The sequence below is a fragment of the Stylophora pistillata genome, chromosome 4 (assembly GCF_964205215.1).
Source record: "Stylophora pistillata chromosome 4, jaStyPist1.2, whole genome shotgun sequence".
In the NCBI taxonomy this organism is placed as follows: Eukaryota; Metazoa; Cnidaria; class Anthozoa; order Scleractinia; family Pocilloporidae; genus Stylophora; species Stylophora pistillata.
Genome location: NC_142522.1, coordinates 7,265,147 through 7,287,345, shown reverse-complemented (window position 1 = coordinate 7,287,345; position 22,199 = coordinate 7,265,147). Strand labels below are relative to the sequence as shown.

Sequence of the window (22,199 nt, the reverse complement as noted above, 5' to 3'; positions counted from 1 at the left end):
TATAGAAATTCAATCAGGAAGCAATTGACCGCCAGATATCGACTTGAAAAGAGAAAAAAAAAAAAAAAAAAAAAAAAAAAAAAAAAAAAAAAACCAAATTCAGTTATTATTTCCGACACTGTCGATCGTCAAAATGATCATCTAACAAACGGAAATTTCTGGCTGTATACTCGATCGACATGGTAGTCTGCCAATAAAAAGAAGACAACGAATAAAATGGTTTTCAGTTGGGCTCTATTCACCATAAAAAAATATCGTATCAGAAGATGAAATAACAAAGTATGTTTTCTCACTGCTGTGCAAACATTGGCGTATCAGCACGGGTCCATGCATTACCAGCCTGAATCCGCTGACTATATAATTACCGTCAACCGGATAGGGGAAAGAGATCTGATAACATTATTTTAGGGGTGAAGAAAAGAAAATTGTTTGTTCTTCCGTCCATGGTAGGTTACCCCCATTCCTTAAATATGTCAACCGGTCTTTAAAGTTCTCGAATAGTGAAAGAGCTCCATATTAGCTCTGTGTAAACGATATAAACCTGATTTTAGCTGGCCTAACAGACGAGAGTATAATGAAGGGAATTTCTGACAGCACACGAACTTAAATGCTTTCATGCTCTATACTTCAATTTAAGAAATTATCTTAATCAAAGTTGCCATTCTTGCGTCGTCCGTCTGTTTCTCTTTGTCAAGGGTGCTAAACGAAATTGTTTTCAGCAAAAAAAGAATAATAATGAATAACAAAACAACTAATTGTTGCAAAATCATTAAATTAAAGCAAATTCCTTAACTGTCTTACTTGTGTCCTATTTCGTGGGCAATGGTGTAAGCCAGTGTCAATCCATTGTCTTCATTCACGTTACAGCTTTTATCTTTGGTGCAAAGACCATTCACTTGTGAAAGACCTGGCAAAAAATAAGTGTCAGTGCATCCGAATTTAAGAAATATCTTGTTATGAAGAGGCATGACTGTTACAGAGAGTTCTAAACGATGGCCGCATTTAAGTGAATGAAAATTAGGGTACTAACGGGAAGAAGATATGATGTTAAATAATGAACTAGATACGATGGCCCTAACGGGATTTTCCAGTAAGAAGATAGACCATCTCTTAGGGTTGCAAGCAGCCAAAGACACTTCCGTCCCCTCAGGCCATGAACTATGCCATTCATGCACCAATCAGAAGCAAATTCCAAACTAGGCATGCATACGTTTTCCCACGCTTTGCCGCGGATGATGAACTCGAGTGAGTTTCAGCCGAGTGCTTTGAGTGAATTTAACTCAAAGTTTAGTATTTGTCCTCACTTACCTAATGTTTCACAAGGTTCGTTGATTCCTTTGCAGATATCATGTCTGTTAAGAGGAAAAAAACGTTACAAAACACAAACAAAGACAAGCAAATAGCTGTATTGAAATTTCTTTGACGAAAGATATCAGCGTTCATTACTAAGAAGCATGCGATGACGTATAAAATGGTTTAAATTCATTGTATGATATATTCTAGTTTACCAGGTCATTCACGAATTCCAAGGGCCCTCACTTTCAAAATGAGGCTAGATGCAGAGCCCTTATCATAAAAGGAATCTTACGTTCACTTTCATAGCATATTTATACCAAGCCTTTGCACCTACCCTTCTCTTGAATCCGAGGCTTGGGGCATCTCGGAATAGAAATGGCCTATTGAGAAACCTGAAACGCACTTGCCTGGTTACTAAAACTGCGATGTCGTGGTGATTTGCATGTTCTTCTGATTTAGGATTTATAAGTGAAGCCCAGCGACAGAAGTGCTTCAGTGTATGTCCTGCGTGATGGGTGACTTTCAAGGCACTCTGAGGATTACCAAAAAAAGCAACGAAATATTAGAACAATTTTGAATTACATTGCAAAAGTAATATGGGATTGCTTTGGTTTTGATTCACTTCCCTTTGTGATTGGTCTGGAAAATTCGCATCACTTTCTCAACCAATCAGATTAAAGCTAAAACCAATCGTGACTCGGTGACTCGTGTTCGCCCGCGTTTCAGACAATCTGCCCTTGTATACTTTGAGTTCTTATTAGTCTCCTCTAAGGCTGTTGTTTGTCACATGAGAACGACGAGCTTTTGACGGTACTAAACAATGGGTACTAATAGGTAGGGTGAACTTGAAACTTGAGGTACGATTGCACTTCCCCGTGCAGGTGACCTCTGTGGTGTCCATACTAAGCTAAGAGTAATATGTTTCTGAATCCCTTATGCTTTCCCCTGGGAATCCTTACCGGGTTTTCCTTCAGAATCACGACCCGCACGAGCACAATGTTGATCGCGGTTCCAATACTTGGGTTACGAAATATGTTGCTCACCTGCAAAATGGGAAAAAAATTACAATGTAAACAATCTTGAACGATTTATTCAATTTCTAAACAAGCACAAACGTGAAATCATATTTTTGCTCGTGAAATTTCACTTTGATAAGAATCAAAATAGTTCTTTTATATTTAAAAACTCCAAACTGTTCTCTTTACCAGCATTTCTTATGGTAAGACAAGGAGAATTTGTTTGACAATCAGTAGCCATTTTGAAATTGGTGATCATTCCTTTATTCTGAATCATCTACATCTACATTTAACAATTATTCACCTCAGGTTTGGTGAATATTGTCGAATAATCCCCGAACCTGAGGCGAATAATTGTTTTAGTATAATTTCAGAGCCGAACAACAGAGAAATTTCTAAAGTCATAACATTTTAATAACATTTATTAACATTTTATTTTAACATTTTATATAAACCGCGTGGAGCGGTTTATATAGCGTCATATAACTTGAAGGAACCGCTCGACCAATCAGATTGCTGGAAACTCTTTGCTCAGCTCTGAAATTATACTAACTACATTTGTGAGAGTCGGTAAAACCTTGAGAGGTATCACACCAACTATAAAAAAATTTAGAAAACTAGAAAACTATTAAATCAAGGGTGATGGCGTATGGAGAAATTAGAAGTCAATCACTCTTAAAGTTAAAAAGATAAAGCATGTAACTTCAGAATGGCTTCACGACTTGGAAAGACTTTGATCATGAAATTGTCTTTTCGACAACTCTTTCTTTAATTCTACTGCAAGATCCGACGTTAATGTTAAGCACTGAGCATTTCAAGGTTTAATTAGTGAATTTCACTTCAAAGTTGCATAATAAAATATATTAAATTCCTACTAATAAGACTTAAAATGTGTTAAAAATGTTTTTTTTCCCAAGTAGACGGCATTTGCGCGCAGCTTTGCCAACCTACCATGTTCGCTATAGTGAGAAGATACTCTTCTAACCCGTCCTTGTAAAACGCATGCATTGTCTTATCAGCTACCATGAGCATCTCCACGTTTTTCTCTGTGCTTACTGACCGTCTTTGACGGCCATGCTGTCGGCTTCTCATCTCGAGGAATGGCGAACGGAGTCGGCGATTCAGGGTTATCGGCTCTTTGAGTGAAATGATAATTTAAAAAAAAATAAGAAAACTCTTTTAACTTCCAAAGTTTTTAAATACAACTGTTCTTATCTAATTATTCCTCCCTTACAAAGCCGTAAAATCCTGGGTTGTGAAACCCCTTCACTCCTAGCTCCTATGAACTCACCTTACTCATTTGCCATGCTCATAAGCCCCATTTCGTTCGCAAGCCGCACTCTTCAATCCTACCTTCCTCGATGGCGCACAACACCTTACCTCGTACTCAGATCCTACCGTCACCGCTCGGCCGTGGAAATTCTGGGTACGAGACTAACCTCCCACAGGTGCTCATTCTGTTGTATGTGTCGTTTCGTTACCATCTTACATCGAAATGTGATTTTTGTCTGTCTTTGCTTTTGTTTATTGTTATCAGTTTATTTCGTACCCGCTAATGACACCCCGAATGCTGAGGATCTCTAAGCCACCAATCCCATACCCAGAATTCTTTGCCGTCGAGACTACAATGATATTAGATATTAGATGTAGCAAAATTTCTCATCGAAGCAGTGACATTGTACCTTGATCTGAACATAAATGGTCCTGTTGTTTCCATGGCAGCAGAGAGCCATCAACCGCTGACCTCTTGTGCACAATATGTAAGTGTCGTTTGCTGGCGCGTGTGGCGTTACGGTCTTGAAGAGGTTCAATGAGATAATGAACTCCGTCTTCAGTCTGAATGAAACCTCTCTGAAATGTCAAGATAGAATATAGTTATTAATGTAGCTGAATTGAACTTTTCATTTGCTCAAACTTTGATTTCCAGAAGTGGTTAACGATGTAAGTCGTCTAGGAAGATGTTTTATTTCGACTTGTCACGTACGAGAGACAAAGAAAATCATCTTTCTCATCATATCTACGCACATGACACTTTCGACGCTGCTGATCCTTGCAGAATGCAGGATGCGTGTCACATATGAACCTTGTAATTAATGGTCTAGCTCATTCTGTGGCTCAGGGATAGAGCATCGAAACGAAATATCCAAAGACATGTCTGAGGTTCAATTACTCGTCATTCTTTGTCCTACGCTCGTGATAACACGAACAAACGTCCTCCCCATTTGATTCCCGAGCTCTTGATATATTCGTGTTATTGAGTTTGTCTTAAGAAACGTAGTTCACGCGATAAATAACATTTCGTCTAATCGATATCATCGGGATAAAGTGTTTGACCAGGGGTAGCCCCCTCCTCACCCCCACCCCACCTCTTCCCCACCCCCACCCCAACCTCCTCCCACCCCCACCCCAACCTCCTCCCAACTCCCACCCCACCCCACCTCCTCCATTTGCATTATACTTTGTTGAATACTCCTTCCCCCTCCTGCAGGAAATGTATCCCATAATAGTAATTCTAACCATTTAGTTCAAGTGTAAAGATATACAAAATGCAACAGACCGCATACAGAGCTAACTAGACAAGACGTTAAGTAATAGTTCCTCTTTCAGTACTGATAGAATTACGTCTTGTGGTTAACACACGGAGAAGTAATTTCTCGCTATAGAAGACTGCTGCATGTATGAGTGAAACTGCAGATGGCTGTTTAAATGTTTCTCTGGTTTTCTGATTTTAGAGTTGATTTTGTTGTCGTTGTTACTGTCGCAAAAGCCTCCTAAACCTCCCCTCCTTGCTACGCTAAATACGGCTCTGAACAAAAATCGGAATGGTGCACAGCCCATGGGAAACGGCCAATTGAAATTTCATTATCGAAAAACAAAACTTCCTCTTTCCTGGCGATAAGTGAAACAAAATTTAACGATGAAAAGTGCGGACAAATTATTGAGTGATTCGCATACAACTTAAAACTGAAATTACGTTTGAAATTGTACAAACCCCGAAAATTCTAGAACTCGTGCTCGAGTGAGGTTTCCTTTCGTGCAAAACTTCCACATATTTATTCTTGGTATGAAAAGGCGAGAAAAATTTTGAATTTTCGACATTCTAGGACAGGTCTCACAAAATAGTTGGTGGCCAAATGCGTTTGATGATAAAAGCAATGTGAAAGAAATTAGCCACATCGAATTCCATCTCAAGTGTGTCACACAATATCATTTTAAATGAGAACTTCTTGACCTTGAAACACAGCCCTTCAGGACTTTACGGAAAAGGCACGCATCTGATATTTCCCACTTAAATATCACACGCGTTTTCGATTCTCAAGTGGACAAGGTCAAAATGGTTCTCAAAATGTGGCGCCAGATGTCTTTTCTGGAAAGAAAATAACATTTTAACACGAAATCAAACTCTGTGGATTGAAAAAAATACCCCTCTGGATGGTGACCTACTTTGGAAATGGGTCATCCACTAAGTAGATTTGAGGAATTGGACATGCAATACAATCATTTTAGTTAGATATGGTATATATCTAAATCGAAAATGCCTTTAGTGACAGAAAAAGAACGATGCATGCTCTGATGACAAAAAAAAGCTCATACTCCGTTCAACTGGGGCATATATACTCTAAACAGCGCTACTAAATGTGTGCGGAAAATTTTTACTGAATTCTTTCAGTAATGAGCAAAAAGATGATTGATTTTTCAGTTTTTATTCTAGACAGACTGGAATTAAGTGAACGTAAGGAATATCTAGGGATACTGTTTTTCTGCAAATGACAAGAAAATAGATGTACAATATTTATGCAATGGATAGTTTGACCTCATTGAAAGACGATTATTCCCATGATCTATATTGGTAATTGTTGTGAAGTACTAAAGTTCAGAACCAAAGTGCCAGAAATTGTACTTTGATAGGTTTTCTACCCTTTCTTTACTGTGTAGGGAGATATCGGATTTGAATCAAAGAATACTCTGTGACAGTAACGAGAGATTAGCTAGGGATCATTGGCGGGGATTACAGAAGGTTAAACAAACTTGGTGGAATCGCATGCGATTGATTTGGCTTGGAGGTCACAGACCTAGGAGCACGAATTTGAGTCTTCCACAAACATTTATCAAAGATAAATGAAATGATAAAGGCGCTGGCTAATTAAATTATCTGATCATCAATAGTCATTATATTTGGAAAATCAATTAGTGTTTGCAGCTAATCACGTGCACGGTGTCTAATTAATTGGTTGTCGGACTGATAAGCAACACAAAATTTCAGCGCACGCAAGAAAAGCGGTCTTTCGTCAGTCATTTCGCAGGCTTCTAAGGATGAAAAAATGCGTTTCGATATCGAAATAGTAGAATTTTTACAGACAGATAAGAGATAAGGCTTCCAACTGTTTCTTTACTTGTTGCGTTCTTCTGTTTACCGACACGTCACAACGATTTGTTTTCGTTAGATGTCATTTGCGATAGTGCTCTTCAAATAGACAAAAGAGCGAGTCTTGAATAATGTAAACAATCTTTGAAATCTTTATTTTCTCAAAAAGCACAGACGCAAAGGTTTCTATGCTTCAAGAAAACGCGATTAAAATGCCATCTCAGCGCTCCACAATATCAGATTTCATCTACGGATCTGCTGACAAAGATTTCGCTGTGCTTGCAAGGATTTTCTATTTTTCGCGGGCTGAGATGTTCCACAAACAACAGAAAGACAAATTCTTAAGGGTGGTTTTTATCTTGCATGAAAGAAGTGTTTCCACAGGAAGCCAAATAAGAGTTAACATGTTTTATAAATATCATATTTTTGAACGATGAATGAGTGTTTTGGATACACACGGGAAATGCGAAACAGTTCGTCGCTGAAACAATATTTAATGAACGCGAGGAAAACTGTATTCAACAACTTTTACTTCGGTTATATTAACGGTTAAGATTTCGTTTCCCGCTAAATCCTTTCATGTCGCCTGATGCTGACGATCTTTCACACTCTGGTTTCATCAGTAATTTTGCGGCTTATCTTGTAAAACTCGTTTCTTTTCCACACATGCACATGGCAGTTTCGGATAGATGAAAAAGGCATCTTTGACCTTGGCCGGTTAAAAGAAAATTCCGCGAGCAACTTTCTTCGAAATTGCTGGTCCAATCATTATGAGCTGAAGCGAATGACAGTGCACAGATATCGTCATGTGAGATCGCACTCCTTGAAAACATTTGGGCAACTGAGAGAGATTGTATGTACGCTGAGGAATCTTACCTCAGTTTGACTCCAGGTTTTGGGATCCCACCACATGACATCTTAATTGCGCGCAAATTTTTAATCATTTCGATCAAATGAACTTTTAATCGTTGGACTCAAGATATGGAGTCACTAAACTTTAATGACTTTATATCGTGAGACAAAAGGTAATCGTCCATTTATCTATATATGATGAGCACGAGAGAAAAACACATCTTATATTTATTTTCGACACTCGCCCCACTGTAATACAAGTCACTCCTGCTAATTGGAGTTGAATTTTGAATCGATAGAGGTTTTGTACAGCAGCCATGTTGGATGGCAGGAACAATAGATTATTTTACCCATGGGAAAAAAAATTCTTTCTTATGCAAAATATTTTCATTGTTCCTGCCATCCAACATGGCTGCTGTGCAAAACCTCTATAGAACAAATAATTTCAACAAATCTTTTTTTTTTTCCCGCGTGTCCGTCCTCTTTTTGTGGGTAGCGACTGCACGGTCATCGGACAAAGGTGAAAAATAAATCCTTTTTGGCTTGTTTAGGTTTTTATCATTTTTATGATGCTATGGTTTGCGAACATTAATATCTCCACTCATCTTTGATATATCACCTGAAAAAAGGTCGCCCAATCCGCCACCAAGAATGATTCAAATATGCAGACGGAAGAAAAGCAAGGATTAAACACTGCGTTGACAAGACAGAAGCACAACGTCGCTTTTCACCGTGGGAATCAAAACAAAGCATCTTTTCTTTTTGAAGAGTTTTCCGTCATCGCTTGCACACGCGGAAATCAACACTTTTAGTAGAAATGTAACAAAGTTCTCTGTTTCGTCCAAACAAAAGATTCTTCGCGCGGCATGACGTGTTTTTGCTCGAGGCAACAAAGAGGCCGCTAGCCTTGTTAGATCGTAGTGTGTAATGGATATTTTTAGCCAGCATCTTGGGTCAGGAAACATGCCCTACTTCTGTTGAACCGCGCTTTTGAAAGAGGCAGCGCTAAACGGTTTGCGAAAAAAAAAAAGGTATGTCGATCAAGAGGATTTCCGATTTTTCTCGCATGCAACGAGAGGCATCTTCTAAGGCGAATTTACTAATATTAGATCATAAAAATGGGTATGTTTTCATGTCTGGTTTTTGGCAAACAAAACTGTCGGATACGTTGCAAAATGCGTGTATTGATTTCCACGTATTAAAATAAACTCATTGTCCTGAATTATGAAATGCGATGGAAAAACAAAAAGAAACTCTAGTACGGTGATTTTGTCCAAAAAAAAAAGCAACTTTTCTCCGCACGAAGCAGTAGTTCTTTAGACAGACGTCGAAAGCAAGGATCACCTTTGATCACCTCTAAGCTCATCCATAGGGAATAGCTGCCCACTGTCTTGGGTCCCTAACTGTTTTTTATGGAAATCTAAATTATCTGGGTGGTATTGTAGTAGAATCACGGGGCGAAAAAGAATAAACAAAGCTTCTTAACTTACCAAGCCTTGGCAATAGCTGAGGGTTACCAGAGAATTCGGCTGATCTTCAATGTGCCCTGTGTAATGACAGCCAGGCTTGTGTCGCCTAACTTGACCGCCTTTCTCGATTATCAGTCCAGGCGCTGTAAAGTTCGTATTCTTGGTGAGAACAAGACGCAGCTTTTTCCCGTCGAATGTCGGTACCTCTAAGAGCAGAAGTCTGCCCTCGCTCTCACCGCTGCGCTGTTCAGTGCTTGAGTCATTTTGTTTTGATTTGTAATCCACGTGCGAGATAAATTTACCGTCCCTATCGAGCACTGAGGGGATAACTATCTTGAATTCCTTGCTATATTTTACCAGGCCCTCTGTGAACAGAGAACAGAAAATCAATTAAGAGGCCATCGAAGACAGACTACTTAAAAGTCTGCAAGTCGCCAGATGATAAATTGTAAATAATGTCGTCAACAGCTAAGCGCGAGACTCAAAACATTAATTACGAAAGCCTCCGATTAAGCGATTTTCTTGTATTTTACTAACCTTGCTTTGTGTTTCCGTCCCATGACGCGCCGGAGATTGCAAGATGAGCGAGGAGCAAGAAAACTTGAACTCCACTAGAGCAGATTGTAAACATCATGGCTGCCCAAGGCTATCTGTGAAGAGATGAAATCTGCTTTGAATTTCGTCGCTCACTGTGCCGGCTAAGTGCTTTCGAGGAGGAAAAAGAAATCCGAGTCGCTTCCACCGAGCTATGTAATTATTTACTTCCCAGAACCTTGAAGTGTCAATTAGTGCCAAGAATTGCGGTCAAGGTGTATAACGCTTCCATGAAACACCTTGCCCAGACGAAGCCATACTCACCCCAGCCTGTTCGTTTTATGTTTTCCCCGACACTTATCATTCACTTAAGAACATTTTCAAAATATAGCCAACAAATCTCTAGGGCAGAGAGATTAGACTTTCAGATAGAGAGACTGCGAGGATGCAAGAGTCGTGTATACCTTTGATCTCTACAGGTCTACTTAGCTAGTGTTAACATCTGTGACGTAGGAGCAGAAATTGCACATTAGAGTCTAACCCACAACTTATTGACAAATGTAGCAAAATATTGACCAGCTTAAATTTGAATTTCGCTGTGCGAAGCATATTCGGTTACGATTCTTGAAATATAGGAAACTAAACACCCTATAAATCTGCCATCACGTTCAAAAATGTCTTTTCTTCGCGAGAGCTAAGTTGGAAAGTGTTTTCACAAAATGCTGTGTTTTTGCAAATGCAAATATATTTTTATATCAGGGCTTCCCGTATTAAATTTGGACACGGTGTTGTCATGACGCATTACAAATTCACTCCACTTGCCGTAGTTTCAGGAGATTTTTTTCTTGAATTAGAAGTCAGTGGTTTAGACAAAAGAGCAATACTCAGACAGTTGTTGATGGAGTTAAATGAAAACAACTGTTTATCTATTTGCTTTTCAGAAGTAAAAGGAAAAGAGCATTCCACAAATTATTTACCTACAGCAGATTTGAAGAGACACTTTCGAAGGAATTCCATAGACCCTCTTTTTTTTTTAAATTGCTCAGTTGTATCAAATTATCTTTCGAGCTTTCTCCCGTCTAACTCTAATTTTAGTATTCTCCGCTGCTGAATCGTTTTCTAAGCAAACTCTACCTTGATGTGATAATCGTCCTTATTAACCGGATTATAAACAGTCAATAGGTTAGGGGGATTAAAACATCAAACGTTAGAAAGGATTAGCGAAACGGTTTGTCAACTCAAACGTGAGTTGTGAACGTGCCTTCGAAGTTATCACTTCAGAATGGGCGTAACTTCCATATTTCACTGACGGATCCAAAAAAAAACCTGATGAGGTTTTCTAACCGGCATTTTCCCACAAAAGTGAACAAAGCAACCTCAAATGATCGCATGCACTGGCTGGTTTAAGGAATTTAAAGTAACTTCCTGTGAATTTGGCCTTCTTAGCCACACTGTATACACTTAAATTCTCACCAGTCAACAGACTATGCGTGCGAGACAGCGTTAAGGTAATAATATTACACAAACGAGAAAATGTGCAGTTAATTAACACATTTGGCGTCGCAATGCAAAAACTGAGGATATGGTGTCTTTAGTGTTCGCTTATGATTGAGATAACAGAAAGGAAGCATGAAAGAAGCGCGTGCAGCAATAGGAAAGTGTTGATAGGATTGTTTTAACATGCAATAACAAAGTCTTGTCGAATGCCTAAGCGTGTAAAGATGTAAGGAAAATCGGTTTTAGCAACCAGCGACGCTTAGTCTGTTTCCGACCACGAACTGACCTTTATTGGGAATTTTTTTTTCCGGATTTGACGTAATATCGAAATTCCTTTAAATTCCCCGATGATTAAAAGCTGGAAACGTATTTAACTTACAGATAGAATTCGTCTTTTGCTAAGTTTCATTTTATATCACCTATCACTTGTGTATTTCAGGCAAAGGAGCCTTCGAGGAACCAGTTATCCATGTGGAAAGTCCAACTACTCTTAGAAGGCTTAAAAATGTGAAGCCGCAGTCATGGGAAATCACATATACCATTTCAAATAGACTCCTAGAGCGAACATGAACACAGAAGCAATATTTTGTAGTTGCCATTTTTCAAACCGTGGATAGAGACGGACGAACGCAATCGTGCAAAAGGGGTCCTTTTTTTAAATAAATCTCATTTGACCCTTCTTGTTTTCTCTTTGCCCAACTCGGATTAAACACTGAAAGATTTGTAGTTAAACGCATTGCAAACACCCTGGAATTAGGGAAAATAAGGAAGGGATTCATCTCCTCAAGACTATCAAAACAAACTGCTGTTTACTCCCATTAGCAGCTAATTTCAAAGTTCGCGAACTTTGCTACAGTTTCTTATTTATTCGAAATATTTCCTTGCTCATTTTTGATTTGTTTTCATCTTTGGTATTCTTCTACCTATCAAATTTTCTTCAGTTGGATCATTCTTTTTAGTCTTTACCAGCGCGATAGACGTGTGCTGGGTGGTGTTCGGAGCGAGTATTAGGGACCTATAGCAAACCACGATGGCGCCGGCAACGAAGACGTGGAAAAACAAAAAGATCTAATTGGCAGAACAAAGCTCAGCACGTGCGTTTTAAAACTTTGTACATTTCTTAGCCGTCCTTTGCAAAACAACAACGTGAAATCACTAAAATGTGCGTCGTCTGCGAACCAAAACCGTGACAATAAATTGTATTAATTTCCTTTTGGAACTCTACGCTACTTGTTACGCCGAGGTTGAGGCGTGGCGTCGTATGAGACAGTAAACACATGCAGCCATTTTCGAAATTCTAATTAAAAGTAGAAATTAATTTTTTAATCGACGTCTTCCTTGGCGTTGCCGTTCTGACTGCCGAGTAAGGTCCCGAGAATCTGGAGAAAATCGGAGACGCCGTTACATGGCAACCCGTTACGTTTTTTTGCGCTTCAACACTAAAATACTGTACCTAACAGTTAATTCAAGTGAAATAAAATAGTTACCTCATCAGCCAAGTCCTTGATTATCCCTTTGGTTATTACAAGTGAGTAGTTCTCTCAAGTGATTATTGACACAAACATTAACTGCATGACACAGTGACGATATTTTGGAAATAGATAGACAATCCTTGATTTTATTCCTGTTGAAAAATTAAAGTGAACATATTATTCCAAGTGCAAGCTTTTGGACTCCGGAATGTTCTGTTAGAGAAACAGAATCTAGGCTATATTTCTTAGTTCTTTCATTTTTTCTACTTTACCTTTACGACTGTAGCCTTCAATCAGTTTTTTTTTTCTAATATAATCTTTTGGTTGTTTCTGGTGAAGCTGGTTGGGCCAAATGTGGCCTGATTAACTATAGAGTCCTTGTTATGTTGTTTTGATTTCTGATGTAAATCAAATTATTCATTATCGGATTTTTGAGACATTGGTCAGCTTGATTCAGGAAGGCCTAATTAAGTTTTCAGGATACTAGCCCTCTGGTTTAATTAAATTTACTATACAAAAACATTCCACTGCCAACCTTCAATATCAACAATCACAAGAGGCACCCGGCATCTTAAGATAAAACAGAGCAGTCTAGCGGTTTTTGTTTGCACCAGCCAGGGTTGACGCTAGAGAAATGGGAAGTAGGAAATAAATAATCTTCCACTCGCAACATGTCTGCGCGTTTTGGAGGCTCCATACATCTTATTCCAAAATAGCCACCATTGTATTATTCTTTTATACTTATGTTAATTGGCCCTCGATGCCTCGATCGCATCTTCAGAATTGAAAAGAATTTCTTGGTAGAATCGAGGCATCGAGGGCTAATTTACATGAACATAAAAGAATTATAAAGTCTCAGCCATTTTGGAATAAGGTGTATTGATCGAGTGCGTACAAAACTGCACGCCAAAGAAAACTCGAGCTTTTCACCTTGCACTAATACACTAAGCTACTGGTATTTAGCCAGTGACCTTTGAAATTCTTCTTTCTCAACATTATGTTGTTGCTGTTGTTAAATAGCGAATTGAAAGTGCAAAGTTCGTCCAAATCCATATGATGTTTGTTTGCTTTCCAGTGACAAGAATCTGAGTTCTTTATCACTGTTAAACCTCGTCAAATGTCTAATAATATTAATAATGCTAGTACTTATTATAATTATAATGATTTATATTAACAGCGATATCATAGTAGACTTGCTAAGCTAGTTGCTACAAAGAAGGGCGAGAGCTGTGCGACAACAATGTCGTGGATCAGGGCAAGAGTGTCCTTTGCGCTACTGAGATCAGCATTACTTTACTTCAGTATTAAGAGGTTCGCGAGTTTCTAGCAGAGTTCACTGGGAGTTGTCGGACATTGTCTTTGATATTGAAAAAGGACATGCTAATATTTGCTAAGGCATTGAGAAGATATATCTAGGGAGCTTTAGCCAAAGCCACGAATAGTAATGAGTCAAGAAGTGTTTAGCAGTTTTGTAGTTGACATTATTTTATACCTAATACGATGTTTTTAGACTTTTTATAAAGCAAGTTTTTAGCCTAGTTTTTTTCTCACATTTTTTTTTTGAAAGCTAAGCCATTATCTTGTTTTCTTCTTATATATTTGGTTATTATGTAAATAGGCATCATTTCAATATATATTAGCAACAATTATGGTAATAATGAATCAACTTTTTCATCATTGAATACATTAAGAGCAACGTAGGTTACCATGGCTACGCTTTACGGGAGGTGGGGGAGGCGGGGGTGCGGCTAATTTTCTACATCCATTTATACATTGTGATATTTCACACGAAATGGTTATTATCTTTATTATCGCCGTGTTTAGCATTTTCTTTATTATCATTATTTTATCTACTCTTGTCATAAAAAGCCTGACTGTCGGACAGCTGGAGCTGGACGGCATCGTGAAGCATTTATCGTTACCATGCCACGGAATATGCAATTTTAGAGAGTAATTAAACGCGAAAGAAAAGTACTGGAGACCACTGAGTCGCACCAAATGGGTTTCGATGCTATAGGAAAATTCACTACCTGACGAAGGAACTCCAAGTAAAATTGCTCGCGAAAACTGATATTGCACGAATCGCGAAGCGATGAGTACAATATCAGTTTTCAAGTGCAATTTACGCGGAATTCACGGGTCAGGTTATGGATTTTCCTTGAATCGCATAATTGAATCACTTTTTCGCAGTCGTGGAGTTGCAACTTGACGACAGTTATTACCTACATGTAGATGCGGACAACATCACCTAGCCTCGTTTTTTTTAACTCGCAATTCCACGCTAAACACCTCACTTCGATCGTTAACCAATCAGAATGCAAGATTTTATCTAATTAAGCAGTTCTAAGTAAAATCTGATCAGGTAAAATTAACCGTTAGAATTATGCGTGATTCCTTGCGCAGCTCTTAAAAGTTTCGTCACGATTTAAGTTAGCTCTGACCAAGTGTGAGCGTCATCGAGGATCTGTTATATATTGGCTTTTGTTAAGGGGAGTGTTTGTAAAACAAATACCAAAGATTTAAGTTGAAATATCTTGGCTCCCCAAATTCTACGGGATGGTTTAACGGAGACATAACTCCTTCAAGTCATTGGGTGGGACATTTAAGTATCTTAAGGTCATAATCCGAATTTTTTACCCAAACAAAGACAAGATTTTTGTAGAAATGATCCGTTATGCAACCACCTCCATAGATAATGACAAGATAACTGTAGAATGGAATTCTAATGCAGTCACGAATATTTCAGGTTAAAAATTGACCAAAAACTTTGGGTTTCGTAGATTGATTTTATTTGCTATCTAAGAAAATATAGAGGGAATAGATTCGACGCAGAAATGCGACATGTTTCTTTAGTTAGGCTGTACATCTGAGAACATGGTTTGAACATAGAGCCATTTTCGAAGGAAGAGTCCAATTAAATTTTTAGCGGAGAAGAGGACCCAAAGACAGAGAAGAAGACAGGACAGAAGAAGAAACTTTACCTTCACAAACCCTTTACATTCTTGTTCCGGATTACCGCCTACTTACCGTCCACCTCAAACTTTAGTTTTAAGTCTCATTCATATCTTAGCTTACAATTTTTAACATCCTCCCTTTAAGAATTTCTCTAAAAACAATTCCCCTCAAAATTTATTTTAAAAACTCTTAAAGATTTGACATGATAAATGCAGAATTACGTCGTCTTACGATCGAGGTGAAACCTCCTCGAGATTAGATCGTCATATTGTTTAAGTGATCATGAAGTCAAGGTATTTGACAAAAGCCACTAACCGTATCATGAAGTTACTTGGACAAAGACATGATTGGCTCGGAAAGACATTGCAAAGATGAAGAGTTTACTTACCTTTGTTTTGCTGGAGTTAAACAAGATAATGGTACAGAACCAGAAGTGCTTGCGTTTTTAAACTGAATGGCTCATAAGAGCCTCATTAAGGCCTATTAGTGGGTCAGCCGGAGTGTAAAGTTCACGAGCTGGAAAACACGCAAGACAAAAAAATTCCGCTGAAAATGAAGGACAGAAACCCACGATTAGTACATACACTTCTACTTTTACTCTGTAGTCTTAAGCCTCATTCTTTTATCATTCGGCCGTTTAGAAAATGGTTTTATTTAGTTGAAAGTGAAATGAACGAAGGAATTTATCGCGTACATACGCTTCTACATACATACCTACACTTCTAGATAATCGCTTACATACGCTTCTACTTTTACTCTGTAGCTTGAAGCCTCATTCTTTTATCGTTTTTGCCTCAGTTTTAGAAAATGGTCTTATTTGGTTGAAAGTAAAATGAGCGAGGGAATTTATCGCCATCGGTGTAATTGCCAGATTGCTAGGATCAACATATCAATAGAAGAGGCCCAGGCTGGGTCCAGCTTCCATTTCCAAGTTCGTCATTTACCTTAACTTTTTTTGTTTTACGGCATCATAACCATTGCAAACCTTCTATCCTTCTACATTACCCAACTAATATTTTGAGGTTTTCTAACGAAGCTTAGTGTCGTGACGTAGGCATCATGATTAATTACTTTCTTGATTAACCAGAAAATTGTCACCTCCGGCCATGAACTGATTGCGTTTGCTTAATTGATATATTCAGGTTTCCAAATCTTTAGGCGCGGAGATAAAAGTATCAAAACCGTAATCCAGCTCTCTGTAAAAACTGATAAACTGTTTCTTAGAAAAGCTTTAGTGCGATTAATATGACTTTGAATTCTAGAGAATCTTCTTAAATACACCCTTAAGCATCTTTTGGAATTATCTGAAACACCAAGCGTTTACTTTAGTGTACGTGACAAGAGGCCGAGAACCAAATTAGAAGGATGCGATAACAAATGAATCGTAGATAGTCAGGCAGATCTTGAGTAGCAGCCCGCATCAAAACTCACATAGCTCAAACTAAATTGAATATTATGGGATTACATAGCTCTAGGATTTATTTATCTATTTATTTTTTTGTGATGTTCACTGGTTTGCTGCAAGTCCATATTCATAATTTTCCGCGCCTAAGTTAGCGACGTCCGGTACTGGCACCCTCTCTAGATAGCTCTCTCTCTCTCCCTCTTGCCCTCTCTTTTGAAGAGCGTTATTATGAATACGAAAGTAAAAAGATCAAAGAACTTCTGATCCAGTGTGGCAAGCGATATCTTACGGCAATACGCTTTTTTTGCCCACGATACAAGGCTTGAGACGAGTCTTGAGCCTGAGTCATGAGGTTATCTGTTCGGGCTGTTTACAGGTACGAAACAAGTAAGTGGATAAAATCAGCGACGCGCTGATAAACTATGCCTGTAGTCAGGATGTTCTAGAACAAACTTCATGAACAGATGACGTCTGTTTCTGCATATTTGTTGGCCAAGGGATTGACCAGTCTTTTATAATACATCTCTTGGTAAATCAGAGTTTTACCTTTGTTAAAGTAATCATCCAATCTCCTCTGACTTCAAGTTTTTTTTCTCAATTTTTGGTCAGTTAAGGAATGTTACAGAAAGTCATAGGAGAATTTTGGAAGGTGATGAAGACACAGAGAAGTTCACTGATTTTCTTTAAATCATAATCACTAGATTAACCAGATTGAGAAATGAAAAAAAAAAAAAAAGACAAATCGCAGAAGTCATCTGCGTCGGGTTTAGAGGTATCGGCTTGGGCTTTGGTAACCTAGGAAGGTGTCTGAGCCATCACAGCAGGAATATCCAAACAGTATTATCTGAAAATTTCGAATCTTCGTTTTAAGAAAGAAATGATTAAATATTTTTTCCACTTTGACGGTCTTTAATTTGTCGCTTTTAATCCCTATTATCAATATAAGCTATCGTGAACCAGGGTGCTAGTTAGCATGTCTGTAGTTTATTTTTGGAACTGATCCTTAGTTTCGCTCTGTTTGTGACTGAGTTATGGAAACGTTCGTGTCCCACGTATGTACTTTTTTATACCTTGATAAGGCAGGATAACAGTAAATTTGATATTTCTTGTCAAATTATCGTGTCCTCTAGCCGGAAGCATGACTGATTTCTTCCTGGGAGATCAATAAAGATTTTAGGACATCTTTTTAGCTATTTCTATCATTTTTTATTCTTCGGCGTTGAAGCTAGTGGTATCGTGTACAGGATATCATTGAGTTTACAATCCAATTTACTGAGGGATTTACCGTTTTTTGAGCCGACGGATTTCTCAAAGAGCCTGTCTCCATTTCTCAGAAGTAGGTAAGACTTTTACTGATTACGCACGTAAGATAAAACGTATTTCGAGTAAGATGTCATTAAACCAGAACCAACGTGATCCAAACGCCCGATGGGAACGGAAGGAATTATCTCAAGAATCCTATGAAGACTCATCGTTTAGAGAAGTATCGGACCCCAAGCTTTGGTGAGCTGAGTGATCTAGTCGTGTCTAATTTCAAAAGCTTCCGATTGGTTAAGAGTGTAGAAGGACTTCTATGGTGAAATCAACTCAGTCAATAGACTTGTTGGGTGACCGGTCGTTTCGTACGCGCAGTCGATCGGCGGTTTGGATACGAACCGACTCAAACTTCGGTAAGAAGTGACTCAAATTTCGCAACGAACCAACTCAAACTTGGGTACGAACCGACTCAAACTTGGATGCGAACCGACTCAAACTTATGTACGAATCGACTGTACCTGGATACGAAACGACTGGATACCACTTGCGGCACTTGACTCTTTGTTAAGAATGCTTAAGTACCTCAGTTGAAGAACTGTTTAAGTGAGTCAAACATTCCAAAAAAAAAAAATTGTGGGAGCCGATTGCAGATTGGGGACAATGCTTTCCTAGCCTATCCTCTCCCTCGTTTTCTCCCTGGCAACGTGGTTGTATCGCTACTTCTCCACATTTCGCCTTTCGCTGAGCGCGAGAGCCTCTCACGCTCTACTTTGCTGCATTACAGAATGTCACGGCGTAATAATACAAATCTAGTGGATTTCTGGAGTAAGTTTTGACACGCATTCAAAAATTGCTATATTTTTCCTGAGTTGATAACTTTCTAGTACTGAGTATCGCTTATACAATGGCGCAAATCGCATCGAGCTCCTCTTTAGCCAATAAACTTCACGAAGTTCGTGCGGTTCTTATCCCGAGAGCAGCTTGCAATCTGGCCAACAAATTTAGTGGTGCATGCTGAATTCGAAAGACGTAGTTTTTCCTTTAATCATGGTCATAGCTTGTGCTTCTTGTGACATGTGATCTATAATATTTCAAGGCCGTCAATTTCAAGACCGTCGATTTCAAGCGCAAGATTCTACAGTATGACTCTTTCTCATAGTTAAGTTGTAGAATGTTACAATTTTACATTTTACATTTTAGTATAACTAAGTGTAACTAGAGGGGGAAGGCGGTCTTGGAGCGTCCGTAACCCCCTTTTTATATGGTAATTTTGTGAATTAGAAAGGTTAAATCTTACAATTGAAATCTCTGTATAAAAGACGCCTTCAGACTTTCTTAATTATATTGTGCAAGGGCTTGCCTTTTAACTGCTATCTAGGCTATCTAAGAAATATGTTTAGTTTCCGGTCTGTATCCTATAATCTACGTGGAAATTATATTTTGTCTCTACCGTCTACAAAAACTACTACATATGGTCTTCACTCCTTTTCATATATGGCTTCAAAAATATGGAAATCTCTTCCGGACTCTTTTAGAACGTCTGACTTTTCTGATTTCAAGCGCAAGATTCTACAGTATGACTCTTTCTCATAGTTAAGTTGTGGAATGTTACAATTTTACATTTTACATTTTAGTAGTATTTAGAATTATACTTGTAACTCGAAGATACTAGCTTATCTTTTAGCTACTCCAAATTCGAGATTAAATAAAGTATAGGTAGGTATGTATCAAAACGCACGAATCCCAAAAATCTGTATGGCGTAGGACTTTTGCTAGCGTTAAGAGCCTCGTTTGCTTGTCCTTCTCGCCAAGCGAGTGAATACCAGACTGCTGACACGCAAGATAGTGCAACGGTATAATCCTCTTCATGTAATTCACTTGGAACTGATTCGCAAGCGTGACTTTCATTTTGATAAATACTGACTAAGCCCCCGTTTCTTCGTTCCTTCTTGGCTTATTTTGAACGTAGTTCTTTGGTGTTTGTCTTCTCTAGCGATTTGTTACTTCAATTTAAGGTTTTGTTTTGTGACCATCTAGTTAAATCAATTCTCAATAACTTTAAAATTCATGACACAGAATACCGTGACTTTTTCCCTAAAGCTTTTATCTCCCTGCCACACTAAATCTACTTCTTAGAACGATTTTCCCACACGTCTTTTTTCCCGGGCTGGTAGAGAGTATAGATGACATTCCTCCACATAAACATTTGCAAATGTCTTAATTTAAACCACCCTCCTCTTTCATGAGGCCGACATTGGTCATGACCATATATTTAAAGAACCTATTGATATATCTGAAACGGGGCGCTTTTCTTGGTTTGACGCCAAAAAATAAATGAATGAACAAATGAAGGCTATGGATGTGAAGAAATACTGATTTTTGTCTTAACATGAAAATACATTATCTATGAAAGGAGACGTGAGAAAATCATTCTCTTGAAAAGATGGAAGTTGAGTTTTTAAGTAAGCGCTCTGAATATAGCCAGTCGGAACTTAGGAAACTGTATCCAGCCACTTTAAGATATCTGAACGCTCTATCAAAAAGCTATTTAAGCAATTAACCCGACTCCTTCAAGTTACCCTGGAGGCAATATCAAGATAATTTAAAGACTGTCTCCGGTTGGCATAATGAATTCCTGTTTCCAAATTGTTCGTCAGTACTTGAACGTATCAATTCGATTGAAAGTGCAGGCTGCAGCGAAGAAAATTGATTAAGCACAAGGTAAAACACTAGAAAATTGTCTTTCGAATTCTGTGTTGTCTTTCTGTTCTCGTGTTCTAAGATTCGGTTCACTGACTTTACAATAGGATTAGAAGAGACAGTTTACATTATTTCATTGCCACAAACCTCGAGTTTCAACTTTGGTACAATATTAAAAATTACGTATGCACTAGCTCTATTAGCTATTTCGTATTGCGCCTCAATGTGGATCGCTCAGCCGATAAACAACTTCGTATCGGATGCACTTAGATACAAATTATTCACTCGACAAAACCGAACAAAACTTGCAATTCATAATAAATCGTGTTTCATTCATTCACAATTCTTCGCTTGGAGTTCACCAGCCGTTTTTGTTTCAGCTTGCAAAAGAAACTATTTTTTTGTGTAGTAATTTTTACCCTTATCTACCAGTAGCACTTATTGAAAACGCAAACGACTTTTGTTGTCGAAAGCAAACTTAAGCAATTATTCTGAAATGCCGATATCCATTAATTCAACAGTGGCCACAGCCGATGACGTGACTTAACTCTCCGCACACGCCAAAACTCCAACTTTCGGCAACATTAACTTTTCAAAGCCGCTGATTGAATGAACACGACACAGTTTTAATTAATGATTCTTTGTGATGATATTCAACTAAAAGCATTACAATGAGATTCTACTATGTGATTTATACTATCTGCTTAGTTCCTTGACAGAAATTCAAAAATTATGGATGGAAGACGCTCCGTTCCGAATGCTTAAGCTTTCCCAGGACGCTTTTCGTTTACTTTCAAGCGAGACCTCAATCTTCAAGGTCATATAAAATATGACGTCTATTGAAGTACTCTACTGATTTATATTTTATAGGATTAATAAATATCGTGTCATTTTGGACTTTCCTATTGTTTCCAAAATTCCTTAAATCATCTGAACTCAAATCATTTGGTTTCAAGAATAACGCTCTACAATCTTCAAGTTACCTTTAAAGTGCATACACCGCGGAGAAGTTGGTCCACCCTCTATATCCCTTCACCAGTGCACATCTGACTCACGGAGGAGGACACTTGAAATACTGATAGTTTGACAAATGTGCGAGACATTGTACCATAGCCTACAAAGCACGGATTGATAGGATTTTGATCCGTCTCGTTTTAATTGTTGTTCAACAGACCCTAAAACACCATTAATTGGACCAAACTGGTGCCATGAATAGACTTCTTGATAAAAAAGAGATCCGGTGAATAGATAAATGGAGACTTAAACCACTAAAACAATGACCTCTAAACGTTTAGTTTAATTAATATCTTCCACAAATCGTTGTACTGTTGCTAGTAACTTTAATCAAGCGGTGGGGAGCTCTTGTATCTTCTGACTCCG

The 22,199-nt window shown here is 38.3% G+C and overlaps 1 protein-coding gene and 1 long non-coding RNA gene across 8 annotated transcripts in view; one reads left to right on the top strand and one right to left on the bottom strand.

The window, feature by feature from the left end:
* LOC111340921 (A disintegrin and metalloproteinase with thrombospondin motifs 7) overlaps positions 1–16,555 on the bottom strand; it is a 28,434-nt gene extending 11,879 nt beyond the window's left edge. The window contains exons 1-12 of one of the 7 annotated variants that reach the window (XM_022947841.2): positions 16,402–16,555; positions 15,846–16,003; positions 13,038–13,128; positions 12,518–12,654; positions 9,537–9,649; positions 9,021–9,364; positions 3,995–4,163; positions 3,264–3,448; positions 2,256–2,339; positions 1,704–1,828; positions 1,309–1,352; positions 802–907 (exon numbers count right to left, since the gene is read on the bottom strand). In XM_022947841.2, the coding sequence (XP_022803576.2) occupies positions 802–907; positions 1,309–1,352; positions 1,704–1,828; positions 2,256–2,339; positions 3,264–3,448; positions 3,995–4,163; positions 9,021–9,364; positions 9,537–9,633 (1,154 nt within the window). In that variant the 5' untranslated portion in view covers positions 9,634–9,649; positions 12,518–12,654; positions 13,038–13,128; positions 15,846–16,003; positions 16,402–16,555. Of the gene's footprint in view, positions 1–801; positions 908–1,308; positions 1,353–1,703; positions 1,829–2,255; positions 2,340–3,263; positions 3,449–3,994; positions 4,164–9,020; positions 9,365–9,536; positions 9,650–9,857; positions 10,023–10,510; positions 10,635–12,517; positions 12,655–12,774; positions 12,914–13,037; positions 13,129–15,845; positions 16,004–16,401 lie in introns of those variants that run through there. The other 6 variants (XM_022947845.2, XM_022947844.2, XM_088757531.1 and 3 more) reach the window with 6 other exon arrangements.
* Positions 10,726–11,709, top strand: LOC148732195 (uncharacterized). Its single transcript, XR_016000214.1, has 2 exons — positions 10,726–11,041; positions 11,470–11,709. It is a non-coding gene; the product is annotated as an uncharacterized LOC148732195 (long non-coding RNA).
* Positions 16,556–22,199: the final 5,644 nt, after the last annotated feature.